The sequence below is a fragment of the Vombatus ursinus genome, unplaced genomic scaffold (assembly GCF_900497805.2).
Source record: "Vombatus ursinus unplaced genomic scaffold, bare-nosed wombat genome assembly UNPS02014814.1, whole genome shotgun sequence".
NCBI lineage: Eukaryota > Metazoa > Chordata > Mammalia > Diprotodontia > Vombatidae > Vombatus > Vombatus ursinus.
This window is the reverse complement of record NW_020954592.1, coordinates 16,802,670-16,823,755: the sequence shown is the minus strand read 5'-3', so window position 1 is coordinate 16,823,755 and position 21,086 is coordinate 16,802,670. Positions and strand designations below refer to the sequence as shown.

At 35.2% G+C, this 21,086-nt stretch overlaps 1 protein-coding gene across 1 annotated transcript in view; it reads left to right on the top strand.

The window, feature by feature from the left end:
- The window catches only part of EPHA6 (EPH receptor A6), a 1,252,883-nt gene that overhangs the window by 572,954 nt on the left and 658,843 nt on the right, over window positions 1–21,086 (top strand). Inside the window, 1 exon segment of the mRNA XM_027835345.1 lies at window positions 11,113–11,268. Within this exon segment, the coding sequence (XP_027691146.1) occupies window positions 11,113–11,268 (156 nt within the window).

The following is a 21,086-nucleotide window of genomic DNA, read 5'->3' as shown; positions in this document are numbered from 1 at the left end:
AAAAATGTCAGACCATAGAATCTTTCTTTGGTGACAAAGAAGATCAAAACATACAACCAAAAGAAGACAATGAAGTCAAAGCTCCTACATCCAAAGCCTCCAAGAAAAATATGAATTGGTCCCAGGACATGAAAGACCTCAAAAAAGATTTTGAGAAGCAAGTAAGGGAAGTAGTGGAAAAATTGGGAACGGAAATGAGAGTGATGAAAGAAAATCATGAAAAATGACTCAACAGCTTGCTAAAGGAGACCCAAAAAAATACTGAAGAAAATAACACCTCAAAAATAGACTAACCCAAATGGCAAAAGAGATCCAAAGAGTCAATGAGGAGGAGAATGCCTTAAAAAGCAGAATTGGCCAAATGGAAAAGGAAGTCCAAAAGCTTACTGAAGAAAATACTTCCTTAAAAATTAGAATGGAGCAATTGGAAGCTAGTGAAAATTTGAGAAATCAAGACTTTGTAACCAAAGGAATGAAAAAGTAGAAGACAATGTGAAGTATTTCATTGGAAAAAACAACTAACTTGGAAAATAGATCCAGGAGAGATAATTTAAAAATTAATGAACCATCTGAAAGCCATGATTAAAAAAAGAGCTTAGACATCTCTTTCAAGAAATTATAAAGGAAAACTGCTCTGACATTCTAGAACCAGAAGGTAAAATAGAAATAGAAAGAATCCACCAATCACGTCCTGTAAGAGATTCCCAAAGGAAAACTCTTAGGAATATTGCAGCCAAATTCCAGAGTTCCCAGGTCAAGGAGAAAATATTTCAGACAGCCAGAAAGAAACAGTTCAAGTATTGTGGAAACACAATCAGGATAACACAGGATTTAGCAGCTTCTACATTAAGGGACCACAGGGCTTAGAATATAATATTCCAGAGGGCAAAGGAGAAAGGATTGCAACCAAGAATGACCTACCCTGCAAAACTGAGTATAATCCTTAAGGGGCAAAATTGGACATTCAATGAAATAGAGGACATTCAAGCATTCTTGATGAAAAGACCAGAGATGAATAGAAAATTTGACTTCCAAATGCAAGACTGAAGAGAAGCATCAAGAGGTAAACAGGAAAGAGAAATCCTAAAGGGATTTATTAAGGTTGAATTGTTTACATTCCTACATGGAAAGATATTTGTAACTCATGAGGCTTTTGTCAGTATTAGAGTAGTTGGAGGGGAAAAAATTTTATGTTTAGATATAGATAGATTGATAGACAGAGGGCACAGAGTGAGTTAAAGATGAAAGAGTGATACCTGGAGAATAAAATTAAGTGGTGAGAGAGGATTATACTGGGAGAAGGAGAAAGGGAGAAGTAAAATGGGGTAAATTATCTCACATAAAATGGACAAGGAAAGACTTTTACAATGGAGGAAAAGTGGAGGAAGGTGACAGGCAATGAGTGAATCTTATTCTCATCAGATTTGGCTCAAGGAAATAATAACATACACATTCAATTGGGTATGGAAAGCAATCTTACCCTACAGAAAAATAGGGGGCAAGCGGATAAAAGATTGTGGGGATGATGATAGAGGGGAGGTCATATTGGGAGAGGGGGTAATCAGAAGCAAACACTTCTGAGGAGGGAAAGAGTTAAAAGAGAGAATAGAATCAATGGGGGGGTGGGATAGTATGAAGAAAAATATAGTTAGTTCTCCATAGCATGACTACTATGGAAGTGTTTTGCATGACTACACAAGTATAACCTGTATCGAATTGCTTGCCTCCTCAATAAGGGTGGATGCAGAGGGAGGAAGGAAAAAAATCTGGACCCCAAAGTTTCAAATACTATGTTAAAAATTTGTTTTCACATGCAACTGGGAAATAAGATATACAGGCAATGTAGTATAGAAATCTGCCCTGCCCTACTGGAAAATAGAAGACAAAGTTGGGGAGGAGATAGAAGGGGGTATATATGTGGGAGAGCAGATTAGGGGATAGGGTATTCAGAATGCACACTGTCTTGTGGTTGGGGAGGGATGAGATGGGGAGAAAATTTGGAAATCAAAATCTTTTGGAAGTGAATTTTGAAAGCTAAAAATAAATAAATTAATTAATCTTAAAAAAATTCGGTAATTTTCACTGTGCTCTATACTTAGTAGCTGAATTAAAACTAAAATCCATGTCTCCCATTTCTTATCTTGCTGATCTTCATAATTAATATCATCATCATAAAATATCTATTAAAATCTACACGTTTCTGACTATCATAGAAGGGGTCATGTAGTATCTCAGGACAATGAGTACAATTTCATCTACAAATAGGAAGACCATCTATTATTAATCCATTTTCCATTTGCATATGGTATAGGTCATAGTAAATCCTCCAAGACTCTAGTTGTCTCTATAACTAAAATGAGGGCATTGACTAATTTTTCTCCCTTCTTTGTACCCCTATCAGCTATCACAGTGCTTGCTCCATAGTAAGCACTTAATAATGCTTGCTAATTGATTGGTGAGCAGCTGGCTTCCTGTTTTATCCTCACTTGAAAATGATCATCTGAATATCACTGAATAGTTTTCTCTATAGTATACATGGAAGATACCTTATTGAAGGAGAATCATTAATGTCACACTTAGCTCTTTCTGGTAAAAATGCTTCTGCGTAAGCAGCAAACAAGTTCAAAGATATTGGCCTAAAAATTCCCAAAGACAAAACCAAGTGAGGGAACAGGTTATGTTGACCATTTTATGACATGGAGCCTGATACAATGCCCAGCAAGTTGGTCCATCAGTAACATTTTCAGATGGACAATAATTTGATCTCAAAGTCAAAAAGGAGGAAAGCAGGATAGAAATATTTTGTTAAATTGTAAAATGTTTCAGAGTTCTCAAGCTGCTTTCTGTAACAAAAGCTCAAACTTTAAACAACAGCGTTCTTTCTCCACGTATTGCTATGTGACTACAATCACAAAACACCATGGTTTCAGGAGACTCAAATTGTAGGTTATGGGGGAGACAAAGCATGATGGTGTAAAAATGTACACAACACTAATAAATAAGCTGTCAGTTATGATCTGAACATGACAAAGAGCATGAAGGACAGCATCAAGGGCATATATTGCTTGAAAAAGAAATAGACTGGTTGTATAGCATGAGCAGTTTATGACAAATGAGCATATTGAATATTGCTATGGTATTCAATGTATATCAAAATACCTAAAAGAAGGCTTCTATTGGGTAGATCTATTCCAGAGGGTTTATGTAAATACATAGACAAGAACAACAGTGGATAAGACTATGCAAATGGATCACTATCTTCATCTGAGAAAGGAATGCCTGCATTGATGAGTTCAAAGATCTCTCAGAACGACCAAATATTTATAGTATTACTACGCTGGACTGTGCAAAGTCAACCAAGCAACTGACCAGAAACTACCCATAATCACATAATCAATAACAATAAGCACTTCATTAAAGTGCTGGTTAAAATGTTTATTATGAATTACATAAAATTTAAGAGGGAAAGAAAGTCCTACTACAGAGAAGAAAATAGCTGTTGTTTTGTTGTTGTTGTTGTTTTAAGAAGTCAATTTGACTTTTATATTCCAGGCATTATGCTAAGTGCTGTAGATACTAATAAAGGTAAAAATAGTCCATACTGTCAGAGACCTTGCAGTGAAATGGATTGTGGGGAGGCAACTATATAGAAACAAGACATATACAGAGTAAACTGGAGATAATTTAGATAGAAGGTATTATTATTATTAAAGAGAACTGTTGAAAGGGATTTTAAGCTGTGTCTTGAAAGAAGGTAGGAAAAGGTAAGGAGGAAGAGAATGCCAGGTATGAGGGCCAACCAGTGAAAATGCACAGTCAAAAAATGAAGGGTCTTGTTTGGCAAGAAGGGCAGTACCAATTGATCAGAGTGTAGGACATGAGAGGTGTAAGATATAAGAGGTGTAAGATATAAGAAACCTAGAAAAAAAAACATTCTAGGAAATATCAGATGGTCTTCAATCATTAAGTCATTTGTAGAATTTGCTAAGTTACCAAAAATTTTAGATGTTTTATTTAATCAAAATGATTGTGTATATTTGGATGACATTTCTTTTAGACATTTCAACATCCAGTAATGGCATCAGTGATAATAAATATATATTATTTCTTTTATGCTACATCAGGGCCTTGAGTGATAACTATAGAATCATAACATCATAAATTTAGTGCTGGGAGAGTTTTTAAAAGTTGGTCATCTAGTACAATCTGTCCTTTTATAGATGAAGAAACTGAGGCTCAGAGAGTTCTAGTAAGTTGCCCAAGATAATTAATTATAATAAAAACAATAATAACTATAACCTTTGTTATTGTTACTAAATTTAGCAAAATACTTTATAAAAGGTCACCAATATATCCAGCAACTGTTCCAAAATTTGAACTCCAAATCTGCCTCATGACTTTCATGTTGCAGCTTTAATTCCAAATTTTAACCCTTAAATACCCTTAAACACCAAAGCAAAAATTGTTGAGTGTAACAGGATGCCACAGTGGTCATCACCTTATTTTTACTACTTTGTTTCATTGCTAACCAAATTGATCCTATTCAATAAGAAGATTTAGAAACTATGCAAATCCTATGTTCACCTTGATGGTTATAGTGCCTCATCAAACAAGAGCACTTTTTCCAATTTATTTATTCATTTTTAGTTTTCAACATTCACTTCCACAAGATTTTGAGTTCCAAATTTTCTCCCCATCTCTCTCTTCCCCCCACCTCATGATGTGCATTCTCATTACCCTTTCCCCCAATCTGCCCTCCCTTCCATCACCCTTCTCATCTTCTCTTGTCCCCTTCCTCTTCTACAATCCTGTAGGGTAAGATAGATTTCTATACTCCATTGCCTGTGTATCTTATTTTCCAGTTGCATGTAAAAAGAATTTTTAATATTAGTTTTTAAAACTTTGAGTTCCAAATTCTCTCCCTTCCTCCCTCCCCACCCACCCTCATTGAGAAGGTAAGCAATTCAATAAGTTATGCATGTGTAATCATGTAAAACACTTCCATAATAGTCATGTTGTAAAAAACTAACTGTATTTCCCTCCATCCTATCCTAACCCCCAATTTATTCTATTCTCTCCTATGACTCTGTCCTTCCTCACAAGTGTTTGCTTCTGATTACCTCCTCCCCCAATCTGCACTGCCTTCTGTCATCCCCCTTCTTTTATCCCTTTCTCCCCTGCTTTCTTGTAGTATAAGATAGATTTCCATACCCAATTGAGTGTGTATGTTATTCTCTCCTTAAGCCAAATCCAATGAGAGTAGGGTTCACTCATTCCCTTTCACCTTACCCCATTTCCTCTGCACTGTAAAAGCTTTTTCTTATCTCTTTTATGTAAGATAATTCACCCCATCCTATCTATCCCTTTCTTCTTCTCCCAGTATATTCCTCTCTCACCTCTTAATTTCATTTTTGAGATATCATCCCTTCATATTCAAATAACCCTGTGCCCTCTGTCTATATATATACTACTACTCTAATACTCTAATCTAACTACTCTAATAATGAGGAAGTCTCATGAGTTACAAATATCATCTTTCCAAGTAGAAATGTAAACAGTTCAACTTTAATAAATCCCTTATGATTTCTCTTTCCTGTTTACCTTTTCATGCTTCTCTTGAGTCTTGTATTTGAAAGTCAATTTTTCTATTTAGGTCTGGCTTCTCATGAATAAATTAAATTCCTCTACTTCATTGAATATCATTTTCCCCCTTATTGATTACACTCAGTTTTGCTGGGTAGTTGATTCTTGATTTTAATCCTAGTTCCTTTGACCACTGGAATATCATATTCCAAGCCCTCTGGTACCTTAATGTAAAATCTGATACTGATTGTATTTCCACATACTTGAATTGTTTCTTTCTGGCTACTTGCAATATTTTCTCCTTGACCTGGGAACTCTGGAATTTGGCTACAATATTCCTAGGGGTTTTCCTTTGGGGATCTCTTTCAGGAGATGACCAGTGGATTCTTTCCATTTCTATTTTACACTCTAGTTTTAGAATATCAGGGCAGTTTTCCTTAATAATTTCTGAAAGATGATGTCTGAGCTCTTTTTTGATTGTGGCTTTCAGGTAGTCCTATAATTTTAAAATTATTTCTCCTACTATTTTCAAGGTTAATTGTTTTTTTTTCAATGAAATCTTTCACATTGTCTTCTATTTTTTCATTCAATTCATTTTGTTTTATAATTTCTTGATTTCTCATGGAGTCATTAGCTTCCATTTTCTCCATTCTAATTTTTAAGGAATTATTTTCGTCAGTGAGCTTTTGGACTTCCTTTTTCATTTGGCCAATTCTGCTTCTGAAGGCATCCTCATTGACTCTTCAGACCTCCTTTTGCCATTTGGTCTAGTTTATTTTTAAAGTGTTTTTTTCTTCAGTATTTTTGGGTCTCGTTTAGCAAGCTGTTGACTTGTTTTTCATGATTTTCTTCCATCACTCTCCTTTCTCTTCCCAATTTTTCCTCTACTTCTCTTACTTGCTTCTCAAAATCCTATTTGAACTCTTCTATGACCTGGCACCAATTCATTTTTCTTGGTGGCTTTGGATGTAGGAGCTTTGACTTTCTTGTCTCCTTCTGAGTGTATGTTTTGATCTTCCTTGTCACCAAAGTAAGATTCTATAGTCTGATATTTTTCACGTTGTTGGCTCATTTCCCCAGACAATTATTTATCTTTTTAAGTCTTTTTTGAGCAAAGCAACAGAATCCTGCTTCAGTTCCAGCAAAGAGATCTCTGCTCTGTAATGTCCTTCTGATCAGTTGTTTGATCCCCTTACTATCTGTGGTGGAAAGCTCCAGAAGCAGCCTCTACTTCTGCCACCACCACCACTGTTGCCATCACCCTGGGACTGCACTGCTCTGTTCTGTCACCCATGTCCAACAGACCTTTCCCACATACCTTCAAAGTTGTCTATGGCATTTGTGGATTGAGAAGTCTGTAAACTGCCATAGCTGCCCATGATTCATTCCCCTGAGGCCTGCTCTGAGTTTGCTGGGATCTGGTCTGGCTCATGCTAACCTGTAATCTTCTCCCTTCCTGGTGCAACAGACCTTTCACTTTGACCATCCAGGTTGTCTTTAGCTGGAAATTTGTTTCACTCTGTCTTTTTGTGGGTTCTGTTCTTCTAGAATTTGTTCAGAGTCAATTTTATAAGTATTTGGAGGGCTTTTGGGGAGAGCTCAAACAAGTCCCTGCTTTTACTCCAGCACCTTGGGTCCACCCTCCCCTCCAACAAGAATGTTAAGGAAGTGCCATGTAACCTATGGTTCTCAAAGAAAAAAGGCTTTCTATTCCTCAGCTCTTCCTTTCTGTCTTCCTCAGAGTGGCTTCACCAGCTGTCACTCTATGGATTGTGGTATGCTCAGTAAATTTCCCTGGCTCCTTGTTTCCCATAGGATCAAATGTAGTCTCCTCTGGCATTAACCTTCTTTCCCACACTGGCTCCAACATACTTTTCCAGAGGCATCATACACTAATCTCCTTTTTACACTCAGCAATCCAGTCTAGTTGGTTCTCTTGTTTTTCCCCAAACAAAACATTCCATTTTGTGTCTTCACATTTCTGTGTAATTGTCCTCTTACCTAGAATATACTTCTTCTCACTTCTAACCCTCAGGATCCTTAGTTTTCTGAAGCCTGAAGAGCTCAGCTCAACTACTACCTCTTCTATGAGACTTTTCTTGATTCTACCACATGCATATATACATACATATGCACATACATACTCACACATATAAGTATATATGTGTGTACATACTATATATACATATATATATATGTGCGTGTGTGTGAGTGTGTGTGTATATATACTTGTATGGATGGTTATTTCTCTAGATAGGATGTGACTTTCTTGTAGGCAAGGGCTGTGTCATAACTTTGTATTTTGTACTTTGGAGCCTAGCACAGTGTCTGGAACATTATAGGTGCTTAAACAATGTTCTTTGCGTGATTTGTGACTAAAAGTTTCTCCACCTAATCATCTGCACTCTACCAAAAGGAGATTAAGTTCAAAGAAAGGTAACAAAAAGATGGTAGATCCACAGGGAAATATTTCCTCTTTATAACATCACTGATGTCATAGGGACTCAGAGTCTACAGACTACTGAAGATAAATAATAGAAAAACTCTACCATCTTAGCTTGGAAGGAGGTAGAATAAAGACTCTTATTGAGATGGAAGACTCTGAACTCTGCTAGGTACATCTGCTTTCCTTTCTCTTCTAAAAGGATAATCAATAGTTATAGCAATAACTCACATTTACTTAGTGCTTCAAGGTCTTTTAAACACTTTGCATATATTATTTCATTTGATCCTCACAACTCTACCAAGGTAAATACTATAATTATGCTAATTTTACAAATGGGGAAACTCAGAAGAAGGACAATTAAGTGACCATCAAAGGATCACACAGTCAATCTAAATAACACTAGTTTAAAAATAATAAACAGTGGGCAGCTAGGTGGTACAACGGATAGAGTATTGGGCCTGAAATAAGGAAAACCTGAGTTCAAATTTGGCCTCAGATACTTACTAGCTATGTGACCCTGAGCAAGTCACTTAACCCTGTTTACCTTAGTTTCCTCATCTGTAAAATGAGCTGGAGAAGGAAATGGTAAACCACTTCAGTATCTTTGCCAAGAAAATCCCAAATGGGGTCATGGAGAGTAGGACATGACTGAATGACAATAATAGCAGCTTTTTGTGATGGCAAAGAAATAGAAATTGAGGAGATGTCCATCAATTGGGGAATGACTGAAGAAATTGTGGTGTATATAATGTGATGGGATACTATTGTGCTGTAGTAAATGGCAAGCAGAATGGTTTCCAAACACCTTGAGAAGACTTACACAAACTCATGAAAAGCAAAGTGAGCAAGACCAGAACATTGTACACAGTAACAGCAATATTGTACAATGATCAACAATGAATGACTTATCTATTCTGATCTATACAATGATTCAAAACAATTTCAAAGGACCTGTGTTGAAAAATGCTATATCCCTTCAGAGAGAGAGAGAGAGTGAGAGAGAGAGAGAGAGAGAGAGAGAGAGAGAGGGAGACAGAGAGAAGGAGGGAGAAACTGATGAATACTGAATGTAAATTGAAGCATGCTGTTTGTCTAACTTTATTTTTTGATGTGCTTTCTTTTTCAAATGGCTAGTATATTTTGCATGACATGTACACATCACATGTATAATCTATATCAAATTTCTTGTTTTCTCAAGAAGAGAGAATTTGAATTCATTTTTAAATTATTTAATTTGTTACATATAACAGAAATATTTAATGAAATGAAGATATATTTTTAAAATAGTTTAATAATAAATAAACATTTATTAAATACCAACTATGTGCCTGGCACTGTGCTAAGTGCTAGGGATATAAATATGAGAAAGGAAGTCAATGCCTGTCTTCAAGGAACAAACAATATAATTGGGGAGGCAGGGAAGGAGGAGGGAATGATGGAAAAGTCAAAGGTTTGCAGCCAGGTAGGAAATAAATTAGTTTCTGAGATAGGTTTCAAACCCACGTCTTCCTGACTTCAAGTCCCCATAGTGTTATGCTGTAGCCACCAAACAACACTACTCCTCTAGGGTTAAGTAGTCAGTGGCTCTAGGGAAGAGCAGTCAGAAAGGGAGAGCTATCAAACCCATTCATCTACCTTAAGCATTGTTGCAAATATTTATATGTCTGAAAAATGAAAATAAACATTGTTTTGTTATATACAATTAAATTAGAGATAGAATGATCTTTATGTGAAGTAATCATGCCTGAGACATGTGCATAATGGTCCAGATATAGAAACAAAAAGGCTATAGATGTTTCACAAAAATAAACAAATAGATTTCAATTACATTACTTGAACAAATATACCAAGTATTCTGGAGGTACGGTTTCAAATAAGTCACAGAAAGCTGTATGTACTTTTATAGACTTCATCTTCATTTATCTTGTTTTCTAATGAAAAAAAATACTAGAAACTTTGAAGTTCTCTGTAAAATTTTTGTTAAAGGTTATATGGAATCTCAAAGTGAGGAAGACCTGTGTTTAACAAGTTAAACACCTCAGATGCTTAACTAAATTATGTAACTATGGGCAAGTCACTTGACTTCTTTGACCTTTAGTTTTCTCCATCTGTAAACATGGGAATACTAAGTGGGGGAACAGAGGGAATAAACATTTATATAGCACCTACTATGTGCTAGTAAGCACTTTTTACAAATATTATCTCATTTGATTCCCACAATAATCCTACAAGTAGCTACTATTATTATCTCCATTTTGCAATTAAGGAAACTGAAACAGAGATTAAACAACTTGCCCAGATTCACACAGTTAATGTCTGAGGTCAAATCTAAACTCATGTCTTCCTGGAACCATGACCAGTGCTCTATGCACTGCTCCACCAAGCTGCCTGTCTTGATAGGATGTTGTGTTGTGAGAATCAAATGAGGTGAAATATATATATGCAGCTAGGTGGCAAAGTGGATAGAGTACAGGGCCAGGAGTCAGGAAGTCTCATCTTTATGAGTTTAAATCCATCCTCAGATACTTACTAGCTATGTAACCCTGGGCAAGTTACTTACCCCCATTTATCTCAATTTCTCATCTGTAAAATTAACTGGAGAGGGAAATGGCAAAAATCTATCAGTAGCTTTGCCAAGAAAACCCCAAATTGGGTTCTGAAGAGTTGGATATGACTGAAAAATAACTGAACAATAACATATGTAAAATGCTTTATAAACCTGGAAGCACTATAAAAAGTGAGCTGTTTTAATTAATATTTTACATGAAAAATTCATAAATGTTTGTTCAGCATTCTTTATGTAGTAACAGTGTGATTAGAAACCTAATACCATATTTTGGTCATTCACCTTAACTGATTAGCCAGGACCAATTTCAATTATTATAATCAATAAGTATTTATGTATCTCTGTATTTGTGATAAGGAAAGGCTAGCTCAATAGATAATTTTGTCCTGTTGATGTGGAATGACTCAGAAAATCCAAAAGGAAATATATTCAAATGTATGTAAAATATATCAAAATATATGTAAAGTAATATATGCACACTAACTGCTGAATAAAACAGTTTTTCCTGTTTTTGCAGCTTGCAGACCAGGATTCTATAAAGCATTTGCTGGAAACATAAAGTGTTCTAAGTGCCCTCCACACAGTTTAACCTATATGGAAGCAACATCTGTCTGCCAGTGTGTAAAGGGTTACTTCCGAGCTGAAAAAGACCCACCTTCTATGGCATGTACCAGTAAGTCTAATTAATTTAGTGTTTGGAATCCTTTTCCCCATTTTGTCTCTTTATTTTAATTTAATTTAAAAAAAATGTTATGCCATAAGATTCTATTTGTCTTTGCCAATAATCAAGGGGAATTTTTTTTTAAGTTATGAAGAAACAATTCTGTTTTTCACCAGTTTGAAAAAAATATTTTCTTTTTCTCCTTCAAAAAGTATATCTGTCAAACCCCTCCAAATACCTGTAAAAATGGTTGTAAACAAATTCTAGAGCAGCAGAACCCACAGAAAGACAGAGTGAAACAAATGATTGGAAAGGTGTATCATGCCAGGCTGGGAGAGGAGTACAGTTCAGTGTGGGTATGCAGGCAAAGACCACGCCTCAGCAAACCTGCAGCTGGCCTTAGGGGACTAAATCACAGGCAGCTGTGGTGGTTTCCAGACTTCTTAGCCCACAAACACCAAAGACAACTTAAAAGGTCAGTAGGAAAAGTCTGTGACCACGATGAGAGAGAAGCTTGGTCCCAGGCCTAGCCCTGGCACAGCCCCAGCAGTGGCTGCCTCCTGAGCTTCCTGCCCACAGACTGAGGGGGAATCAAGTGACTGATCAGAGGGAGATTGCAGGGATCTCTTTGCTAGCACTGAGGCAGGATTCTCTTGCTTTGCTCTTGCTTGAATCTGGGTCACAGTTCTGGGTGGTGGTCCTACGGCTAGGAGGAACACTGACGTGGTGGTGCTTGTAGTGGCGGTAGAGAGAGAAACCTTCTCACAGTTCCAAGGCAGAAAAGAGTGCTTGTGGTCACTCATAGACCAGAGCCCAGGCCAGGAAAGCGGTAAACGCCTCACCCTTGATTATACTACCTTGGAAGAAATGAAAATCTACAGGTCCCTATAAGTATCTCTGAAAACACAAAATATAGTTAGTTTTCCACAACATGACTACTATGGAAATGTTTTGAATGAATACACATGCATAACCCATATTAAGTTGCTTGCCTTCTCAATGAAGATATGTAGTGAGGGAGGAATGGAGAAAATTTGGGACAAAAAACAAATAAATTAAATAAATAAATAAAATTTAGAAAAAGTATATTTGTCCTTCTGTGTTCAAAACTTAGGGCTAATTGTAGGACTTGAAAACCCATGTGCCTCTTAACTAGAAAGTTGAATAGCTGCAAGGGTACAATGTAATTTAAACAGTGAAACTGCTCTACAGATGCTGGTAAATTTGGCTCAGCTCTTCATCATTCTAAGGCAGAGCAATTTAGTCCCATGTCTGGTCTAGTCTGGCTACTCTCCTTCATGTTCAAAGAGGACCAAAATGTCAGGATCAAGATACGGTGTGTCTGACTATGGCTGCAATGCAAACTCAGAAGACTCTACCACAGGTCAGGCACAAAGAGTTCCATGGATTTTACTGGGTGGGAGCTTCAAGATAAGGGCTAGTTTAAAAGGCATGGGCTTTACTATCTGTGGATATTAGCATTCCTTTGGCATTTGTCTTTAAATGAAAGTGCTTACTTTTTAAAATCTATATTTTACTCATCACCTTTCTGAAATTATTAGGCCATGTGTTCTATTACAATAGTCGGTTGACCTAAAAAATCAGGGTTAATCAAGCAAAGTAATGTAGATTTTAAGTGATTTCAATTTCTTTGTCATTGTAGCTGCTATGTCATTGTAAAATATTTATACTTCCCTGTTAATAACCAGACATTAACAAATGGATTGGCCAAATTATACCAGTTTGAAATGCTGTCTCTAGTTGTTTACATAAATAGGGCTAAAACCAGGCTAAACATAAAGGATTTAGTGAGCTGTCTTTTTTGAGAGGTAGGGAGGCCTGAGAATTGGTGCCAATCAAGATGCAGAAGATTTTATGTATTCCTAGAAAGACTAAAATAGAATGAAAAATATACCATGCCATGTGTAACTTGGAAATACTGATGGCAATGTCCTGTTTTTTTAACTTACAAAGAACAACTTAGAGATTCTTCATCAATATAGAAATTATTTAAAACAAAGTAATTGTTATTAAAAACAAAATAATTGTTTTGTAAAGATACAGATTAAGAATAGTTTCAATGTAAATAAAAAGGCATCTATGATAAATGCATTCTACTTTCTGAATCATTGAATAACAGACTTCCTGTGATTTACTCAGAAAATCATAGCTTGGAGAATTGTTTTATTTGATTGCATATTTTGTGCTTCTTGGGGGAGGCAACAATTAAACTTTTAAACAGTGATGGGGAAAATGTGTGGATGATTTCTGACCTATGTGTGAAAATATTGATTTTGAAGCAGTTTTGTAATGCTTATCCTTAGAGCTGTCTGCCACCTGCTACCATCTTGATCAGAACAAGAATTGGGAAAATGGAAAGACCAGGGTCTTCTTCAGCAAATCTTGTTTTTGTTCTTTTGTGATTGAGAGGAGGTAAAGTGGCAGATCAGGAAGTAGGCTTTACCTTACAGATATGAGGAACAGGCAGTCCCCTAAGAGATGATATACTAAGCAATGTCCTTATTATCTCATTCCACCTACAGTTCTATTAATGAAGCTATTCCTTTGGTTCTCATTGTCACTAGTCTTCTTTTATCATGCACATACACCTGGAAATTCATCCTCTAGATTTTTCAGCTTTCCTTCTGACAGAAGGAACATAGCTTGGAGCTCAAAGGCAAATTCAATCTGGCAAAAATAACTCACATTGACATATCTCTAAGTTTTGCAGAATGTATTCTGCAAAAAAAGATGAGAAAACTGAGGTTATGACAGTGTATGTGAGGTGGAATTTTAACTCAGCTCTCTTGAATTTAAATCTAGAGCTAAACAAACTTTCTCTAGGATAGCTCAAGCACCTCTTGAGCAAGTGGCACATAGTAAGCATTTAACAAATATTTATTGATTGACTGAAAATGCTAGTACTACTGCAAAAAGTTGAACTCAGGAGACTGAAATAGAGTTGTAGATTATAGAATCATATATTTAGAGTTCAAAGGGAAGTCATAGGGACAAAAGACAATAAGACTTCTACATCTGTGTTCCACCTTCTGTATTATCCAGCTGTCTTTTGAGATCCCAATAAAAGAGGCAATAAGATGACATTTATAATATGCAACCAATGGCAAGAGACTGCTCCCACCCACCCAGTGGGGAACAGACACTGTTTTCTTCCAGATGCACATCCATGTGTCATCCCCATGGATACCTCCATCTTAAATGATCTGGGAATATGCAAAGCACCACTCCACATAGAAGCAATAAAACTTGCTTCTATATGAAAATGCAAATCTAAGAAGATTCTTTCCTAGTAAAATCTAGGTGTAGGGACAAGGAAACAACCAAATTGTTGTTGTCTTTATTGTTTTTAATGGGTGAAGGGGAAGAGAGAGGATAGGAGAGATACAGAAAAATAATCTTTGTCTTTGTAGTGACCTTTGCTTTGCCATCACCACTGAGAAAGATATAGAATAACCTTTGTCCTTAGGTTTCCTATAACACATAATAAGTACAAATACATGCTTGTTAAATTGAAGAATTTATTCACTCACAAAGTATAGGTTCAAGAGATTCCTTAAACCATTCATTCTTGATAAATGAGCTTCAGAATCAGCGAGTAAGACTATTATAAAGTACATAAGGTTACCAACATTTGTGCTTTTGGTATATGACCAAATTTTAAAAATTTGGGTCTTTGTTGCAGGAATAATTGGCTATTTGAAAAATCAAATTATTTTCCAACCTTTCATTCTGAGGAATAGAATTAGTACTACTTTGCATGGTACAAGAGAAAAATGATGGGTGGGAGGAGAGTAGCTAGTGGCATGTAAAAGGAAGGAGGTAGAAGCATTTTTCCATTCAAATTGTCTTTCCTTGACTTCTAAGAGGATGCAAACTACTGCAGAGAATCCATGCCCTAGTCACAACCTTTTTTTTCCCCTTCCTTCTCTCTCCATGTTCTTTTCTCTTTCTCTTTTTTTCTCCCCAAATCCAAACTGGAATAGATAATGAATAGATAGGAATAGGTAAATCATTAAGTACTTGCTCCTGTTTCAAAAAATGCCACCCTTTCATCAAACCCCTGTGGTTTTTGATTGTTTGTTTGTTTTGTTTTTTGGCTAGGTAATCAGGGTTAAGTAACTTGCCTAGGGTCACACAGCTAGTAAGTGTCAAGTGTCTGGGGTTGAATTTGAACTCAGGTCCTCCTGACTCCATGTGTGCTCTATCTACTGTACTATCTAGCTGACCCTCCCCTGTGCTTTTCATTTCATTTCATTTTCCTTTCATTCATGGTTGCAGCCTAAAGGAAAACTAAATTCTGTATCAATTTCTCTCTATCCCTAGAAGTCTGGTAAATATAGGTCTCTTTTAGGTGGTACAGTAGATAGAGCTTTGGACTGGGAGTCAGACAGACCTGAATTCAAATACAGCCTCAGATACTTAAGTAGTTGTGTTACCCTGAGAAAGTCACTTAATCTCTGTCTGCCTCAGTTTCCTTAACTATAAAATAAGGATAATAACAGAACTTACCTCCTCTTGGAGGTTGTTGTGAGGATCAAGTGAGATATTTGTAAAGTGCTTAGCACAGTGCTTGGCATATAGTTAACAATATATAAATGCTTCTTCCCTCTCTTCCTCTCACCTATAACCTACCTTTTAACAAACCCTTATAAAATAGCAGTAGGATAAAAAAATGCATTTGATGCATATCCAGGGAACTCCAAGCGATAGAACCAATATAACTATGCAGAAGAAGTCTAGAAAAACATGACCTTAAAACCCTGACATCAAAAGTGTCTTGGGCTGGAGATTTGTTTCACTCTGTCTTTTTGTGTGTTCTGCTGCTCTAGAATTTGTTTAGAGCCATTTTTACAGGTATTTGGAGGGGTTTGGGGAGAGCTCAAGCAAGTCACTGCTTTTACTCTGCCTCCCCTTACAGGAGAAGTTAAGTGAGTTACAGGAAGAAATACCAAAATTGTACTAGTGGAGGGGTTCAATATCCTTCTCTCACAACTAGATAAATCTAACAACAAAATAAACACATGCAAAAAAAGTTAAGAGGTGACTAAAATTTTAGAAAAGTTAGATATGGTACACCTCTGGAGAAAATTGAATAAGGATAGAAAGGAATATACCTTTTTTTTTCTCAGTGGTACATGGCACCTACATAAAAATTGACTGTGTATTAGAGTATAAAAACCTCACAATACAATGAGATAAGGCATAAATATTAAATTCATCCTTTTCAGATCATGATGCAATAAAAGTACATGTGATAGAGACATGGAAAGATAGACAAAAACTAATTGGAAACTAAATAATGTAATCCTACAGAATAAGTGAGTCAAAGAACAAATCATAGAAACAATCAATAAGTTAATATAAGAGAATAACAATAGTAAGACAACATACAAAACTTAAGGGATGCAACCAAAGGAATTCTTATGAGAAATTTTGTATCTCTAAATGCTTACATGAATAAAATAGAGAAAGAGAAGATCAATGAATTGGGCATGCAAGTAGGAAAACTGGAAAAAGAATGAATTAAAAATGCCCAATTACATACCAAATTAGAAATTCTGAAAATCAAAGGAGGCATTAATAAAATTGAAATTAAGAAAACTAAATTGAAATGAATAAAACTAAGCTGTTTTAATAGAAAAATCTTAGGTTAATTTGATTTTAAAATAAAAAGAGAAAGAAGAAAATCAAATTGCTATTATCAAAAATGAAAACGGTGAATTCACCACTAATGAAGAGGAAATTATAACAATAATTAGGAACTATTTTGTTCAACTGTATGCCAATAAATCTGAAAATCTAAATGAAATGGATGAATATTTACCAAAATATAAATTGACCAGCTTAACAAAAGAGGACATAAAATACTTAAATAACCCCATTTCAGAAAAGAAAACAAATTGATGGGGAGATCAATGAACTCCCTAAAAAAAATCTCTAGGGCCAGAGGGATTTACAAGTGAATTCTATCAAACAATTAAAGAACAATTAATCCCAATACTACATAAACTATTTGGAAAAAATAGGTGGAGTCCTGCCAAATTCATTTTATGATACAAATATGGTGCTGATACTAAACCAGGAAGAGCTAAAACAGAGAAAGAAAATTAGAACAATTTCCGTAATGAATATGGATGCAAAAAATTAAATAAAATATTAGCAAAGAGATTATAGCAACTTGTCATGAGGATAATACAATTTGACCTCAAGGTATTTATATTAGGAATGCAGAGCTGGTTTGTATTCAAAACTAACAGAAATTATATGATTATCTCAATAGATGCAGAAAAAGCTTTTGACAAAATACAATACCCATTCCTATTAAAAACACTAGAGAGCATAGGAATCAATGGAATATTCTTTAAAATGATAAGAAGCCTCTATTTAAAACAATCAGCAAGCATTAGTTGTAATGGGGATAAGCTAGGATCAGAAGTGAAACAAGGATGTCAATTATCACCACTCTTATTTAATATTGTACTAGAAATGTTAGCTTTTGTAATAAGAGAAGAAAAAGAAATTGAAGGAATTAGAATAGACAAAGAAGAAACAAAACTATCACTCATTGCAGATGATATTATGGTACACTTAGAGAAGCCTAGAGAATCAAGTAAAAACTACTTGAAATTACAAACAACTTTATCAAAGTTGCAGGATATAAAATAAACCCATATAAGTCATTGGAATTTCTGTATATTACTAAAAAAGCCCAGCAGCAAGAGAGAGAAAAAGAAATTCCATTTAAAGTTACTGTAAACATTGTAAAATATTTGGGAGTCTACCTGCCAAGATAAACCTAGGAAGTATATGAACACAATTAGAAAACACTTTTCACACAAATAAAGTCAGATCTGAATAACTGGAAAAATATCAGTTGCTCATGGGTAGGCCAACCTAATATAATACAAATGACAATTTTATCTAAATGAATTTACCTACTCAGTCCCATACCAATCAAATTACCAAAAATATTTTATTGAGCTAGAAAAAATAATAAAATTAATCTGGAAGAATAAAAGGCCCAGATTATCAAGGGAATTCATGAAAAGAAATGCAAGGGAAGGTGGGCTAACCATACCAGATCTAAAACTGTATTATAAAGCAGCAATCAAAACTACTTGGTAGTTGCTAATAAAAAGAGTGGTGGATCAGTGGAATAAGTTAGGTATGCAATACACAGTAGTCAAGGACTATAGTAATCTACTGTTTTACAAACCCAAAGAATCCAACTTCTGCAATAAGACCTCACTATTTGACAAAAATTGTTAGAAAACTAGAAAATAATATGGTAGAAACTAGGCATAGATCAATATCTTATACAGCATACCAAGATAAAGTTAAAATGGGTACATGATTTAGACATAAAGGCTGATACTATAAGAAAATTAAAAGAACAAGGAATAGTTTACCTGTCAGATCTATGGAGAAGTGAAGGATGTATGACCAAACAAAAGATAGAAAACATTATGAAATGCAAAATGGATAATTTTTATTACATCAAATTAAAAATGTTTTGTATAAACAATGCTAATGCAACCAAGATTAGAAAGGAAGCAGGAAACTTGGAAAGAATTTTTATACCCAGTTTCTATGATAAAGGCCTCATTTCTAAAATACATAGAGAACTGAGTCAAATTTGTAAGAATATGAGTTATTCCTCAATTGTTAAACCATCAAAGGAAATGAACAGGCAGTTTTCAGATGAAGAAATTAAAGCTATTTAAGAAATTAAAAGCTAGTCATATGAAATAATGCTCTAAATCACTATTGATTAGAGAAATGCAAATTAAAACAATTCTGAGGTACCACATCACATGTATCAGATTGGCTCACATGACAAAATAGGAAAATGATAAATGTTGAAGATGTGGGAAAAATGGATCACTAATGCATTGTTGGTGGAGTTGTGAACTGATCCAACCATTCTGGAGAACAATTTGGAACTCTGGACAAAGGGCTACAAAACTGTGCATACCCTTTGATCAAGCAATAGTACTACTAGATCTGTATCCCAAAGAGAATATAAATATTGGAAGAAGACCCACATGGACAAAAATTTCTACAGCAGTTCTTTTTGTTGTGGCAAAGAATCAGAAACTGAGGAGATGACCATCAATTGCAGAATGGCTGAACAAGTTGTTGTATATAAATGTAATGGAATACTATTGTTCCATAAGAAAAGATGAGCAGGTGGACTTCAGAAAAACCTGGAAAGACTTATATGGACTGATGCTGAATGAAATGAGCAGAGCCAGGAGGACATATTGTACAAAGTAGCAGCAACATTGTGGGATAACCAACTTTGATAGACATAACTCTTCTCAACAATACAATGATCTAAGATAATTCCAAAAGACTAAAGATAGGAAATGCTATCCACCTCTAGAGAAAGAACTATGGAGTCTGAATGCAGATCGAAACATATAATTTTATCTTTTTTTTTCCATCTCATGTTTTTTCCCTTTGCTTCTGATTCTTCTTTACAGCATGATTAATGTGGAAATATGCTTAATATGATTGTACATGCATAGGTAATATCAGATCACATGCTGTCTTAGGGGGGAGGGAAGGGATAGGGAAGATTTAGAAGTTAAAATCTTATAAAAGTGAACATTGAAAACCAAAAATTAATTAATTAATTAAAAAATGAAGAATAAATAGTTACTATAATAATATATTTAACAATTCAGTTCTATAAATGGCTCGAAACATACAAGCTGGGAAAGGACTAAATGCAATGCCTTTATTTTAGCATTTTGGTTTTTGTTTTTCGTCAAAATTTTTATTGAAGCAATATCTTGAAACCTGTTCCCCTGCTCTTTATATGCAAGTTAATGTGTGGTTTCTAGATGAATGAGCTTCAGAATCAGTTGGACTGATATAAAGTACACAAGGTTACCTACATTGATATTCCTGCTATCCAAACACTTTTTTTATACTGGAGCTTTTATTACAGGAATAATTGGCTCTTTCAAAATACAAATTATTTTCCTGACTTTCATTCTCAATTGCAGAATTAGTGCTTTGTGTAGGACATAGGGAGAAAGATGGGGGGAGGGAGAACAGTGACATGCACAAGGAAGGGAATAGGAGCTTTTTTTCCTACAAATGTTATTTCCTTCACTTCTGAAAGGATGTAAACTATTTCAGAGAATCCATCCCCTAGTCACAACCTGCCCTTTTCTCTTCCTTCTTGGTCTATGTTCTGTTCTTTTTTTTTTTTAAATAAATATAGTCATAAAAGAGAAAGTAAAAAAGGAAATAATCATTTCTATAGCACTGTACTAAGGACTCTTTACAAATACTACCTCATTTGATCTTCACAACAATCATGGGAGACAGGTACTATTATTTTCCCCATTTTACAATTGAGGACACTGAGGCAAACAGTGGTTAAGTGATTTGCCCAGGGTCACACAGCTATGGTCTGAAACCAAAATTTGAACTGGAGTCTTCTGACTCCAAGCCCTGCATTCAGTCCACTGTGGCTCCCTACCTAGCCTTCCAGAGATCATAAGTAAACTTCAATAAGAAGCAATTCTTATGTAAAAATACCACACCTAAGTTACTTAAAATCTATGGACCTCAGTTTCTTCAACTATAAAATGAGTTGGTTAGATTAGGTGTTCTAAAGGCCCTTCCAAATCTAGATCTTTGATATTTAGGGATAATTTTGTTTGTTTTACTCTAGTCCTCTAAGGTGAAATTTCAGAAAGAGAATCTGAGTAAGTAGTTTAAAAATCTAATTTTAAATTTGGGGGAAAGAGGCAAAGGGATAGATTGGCCGAAAACAGATTTGATGTATTTTA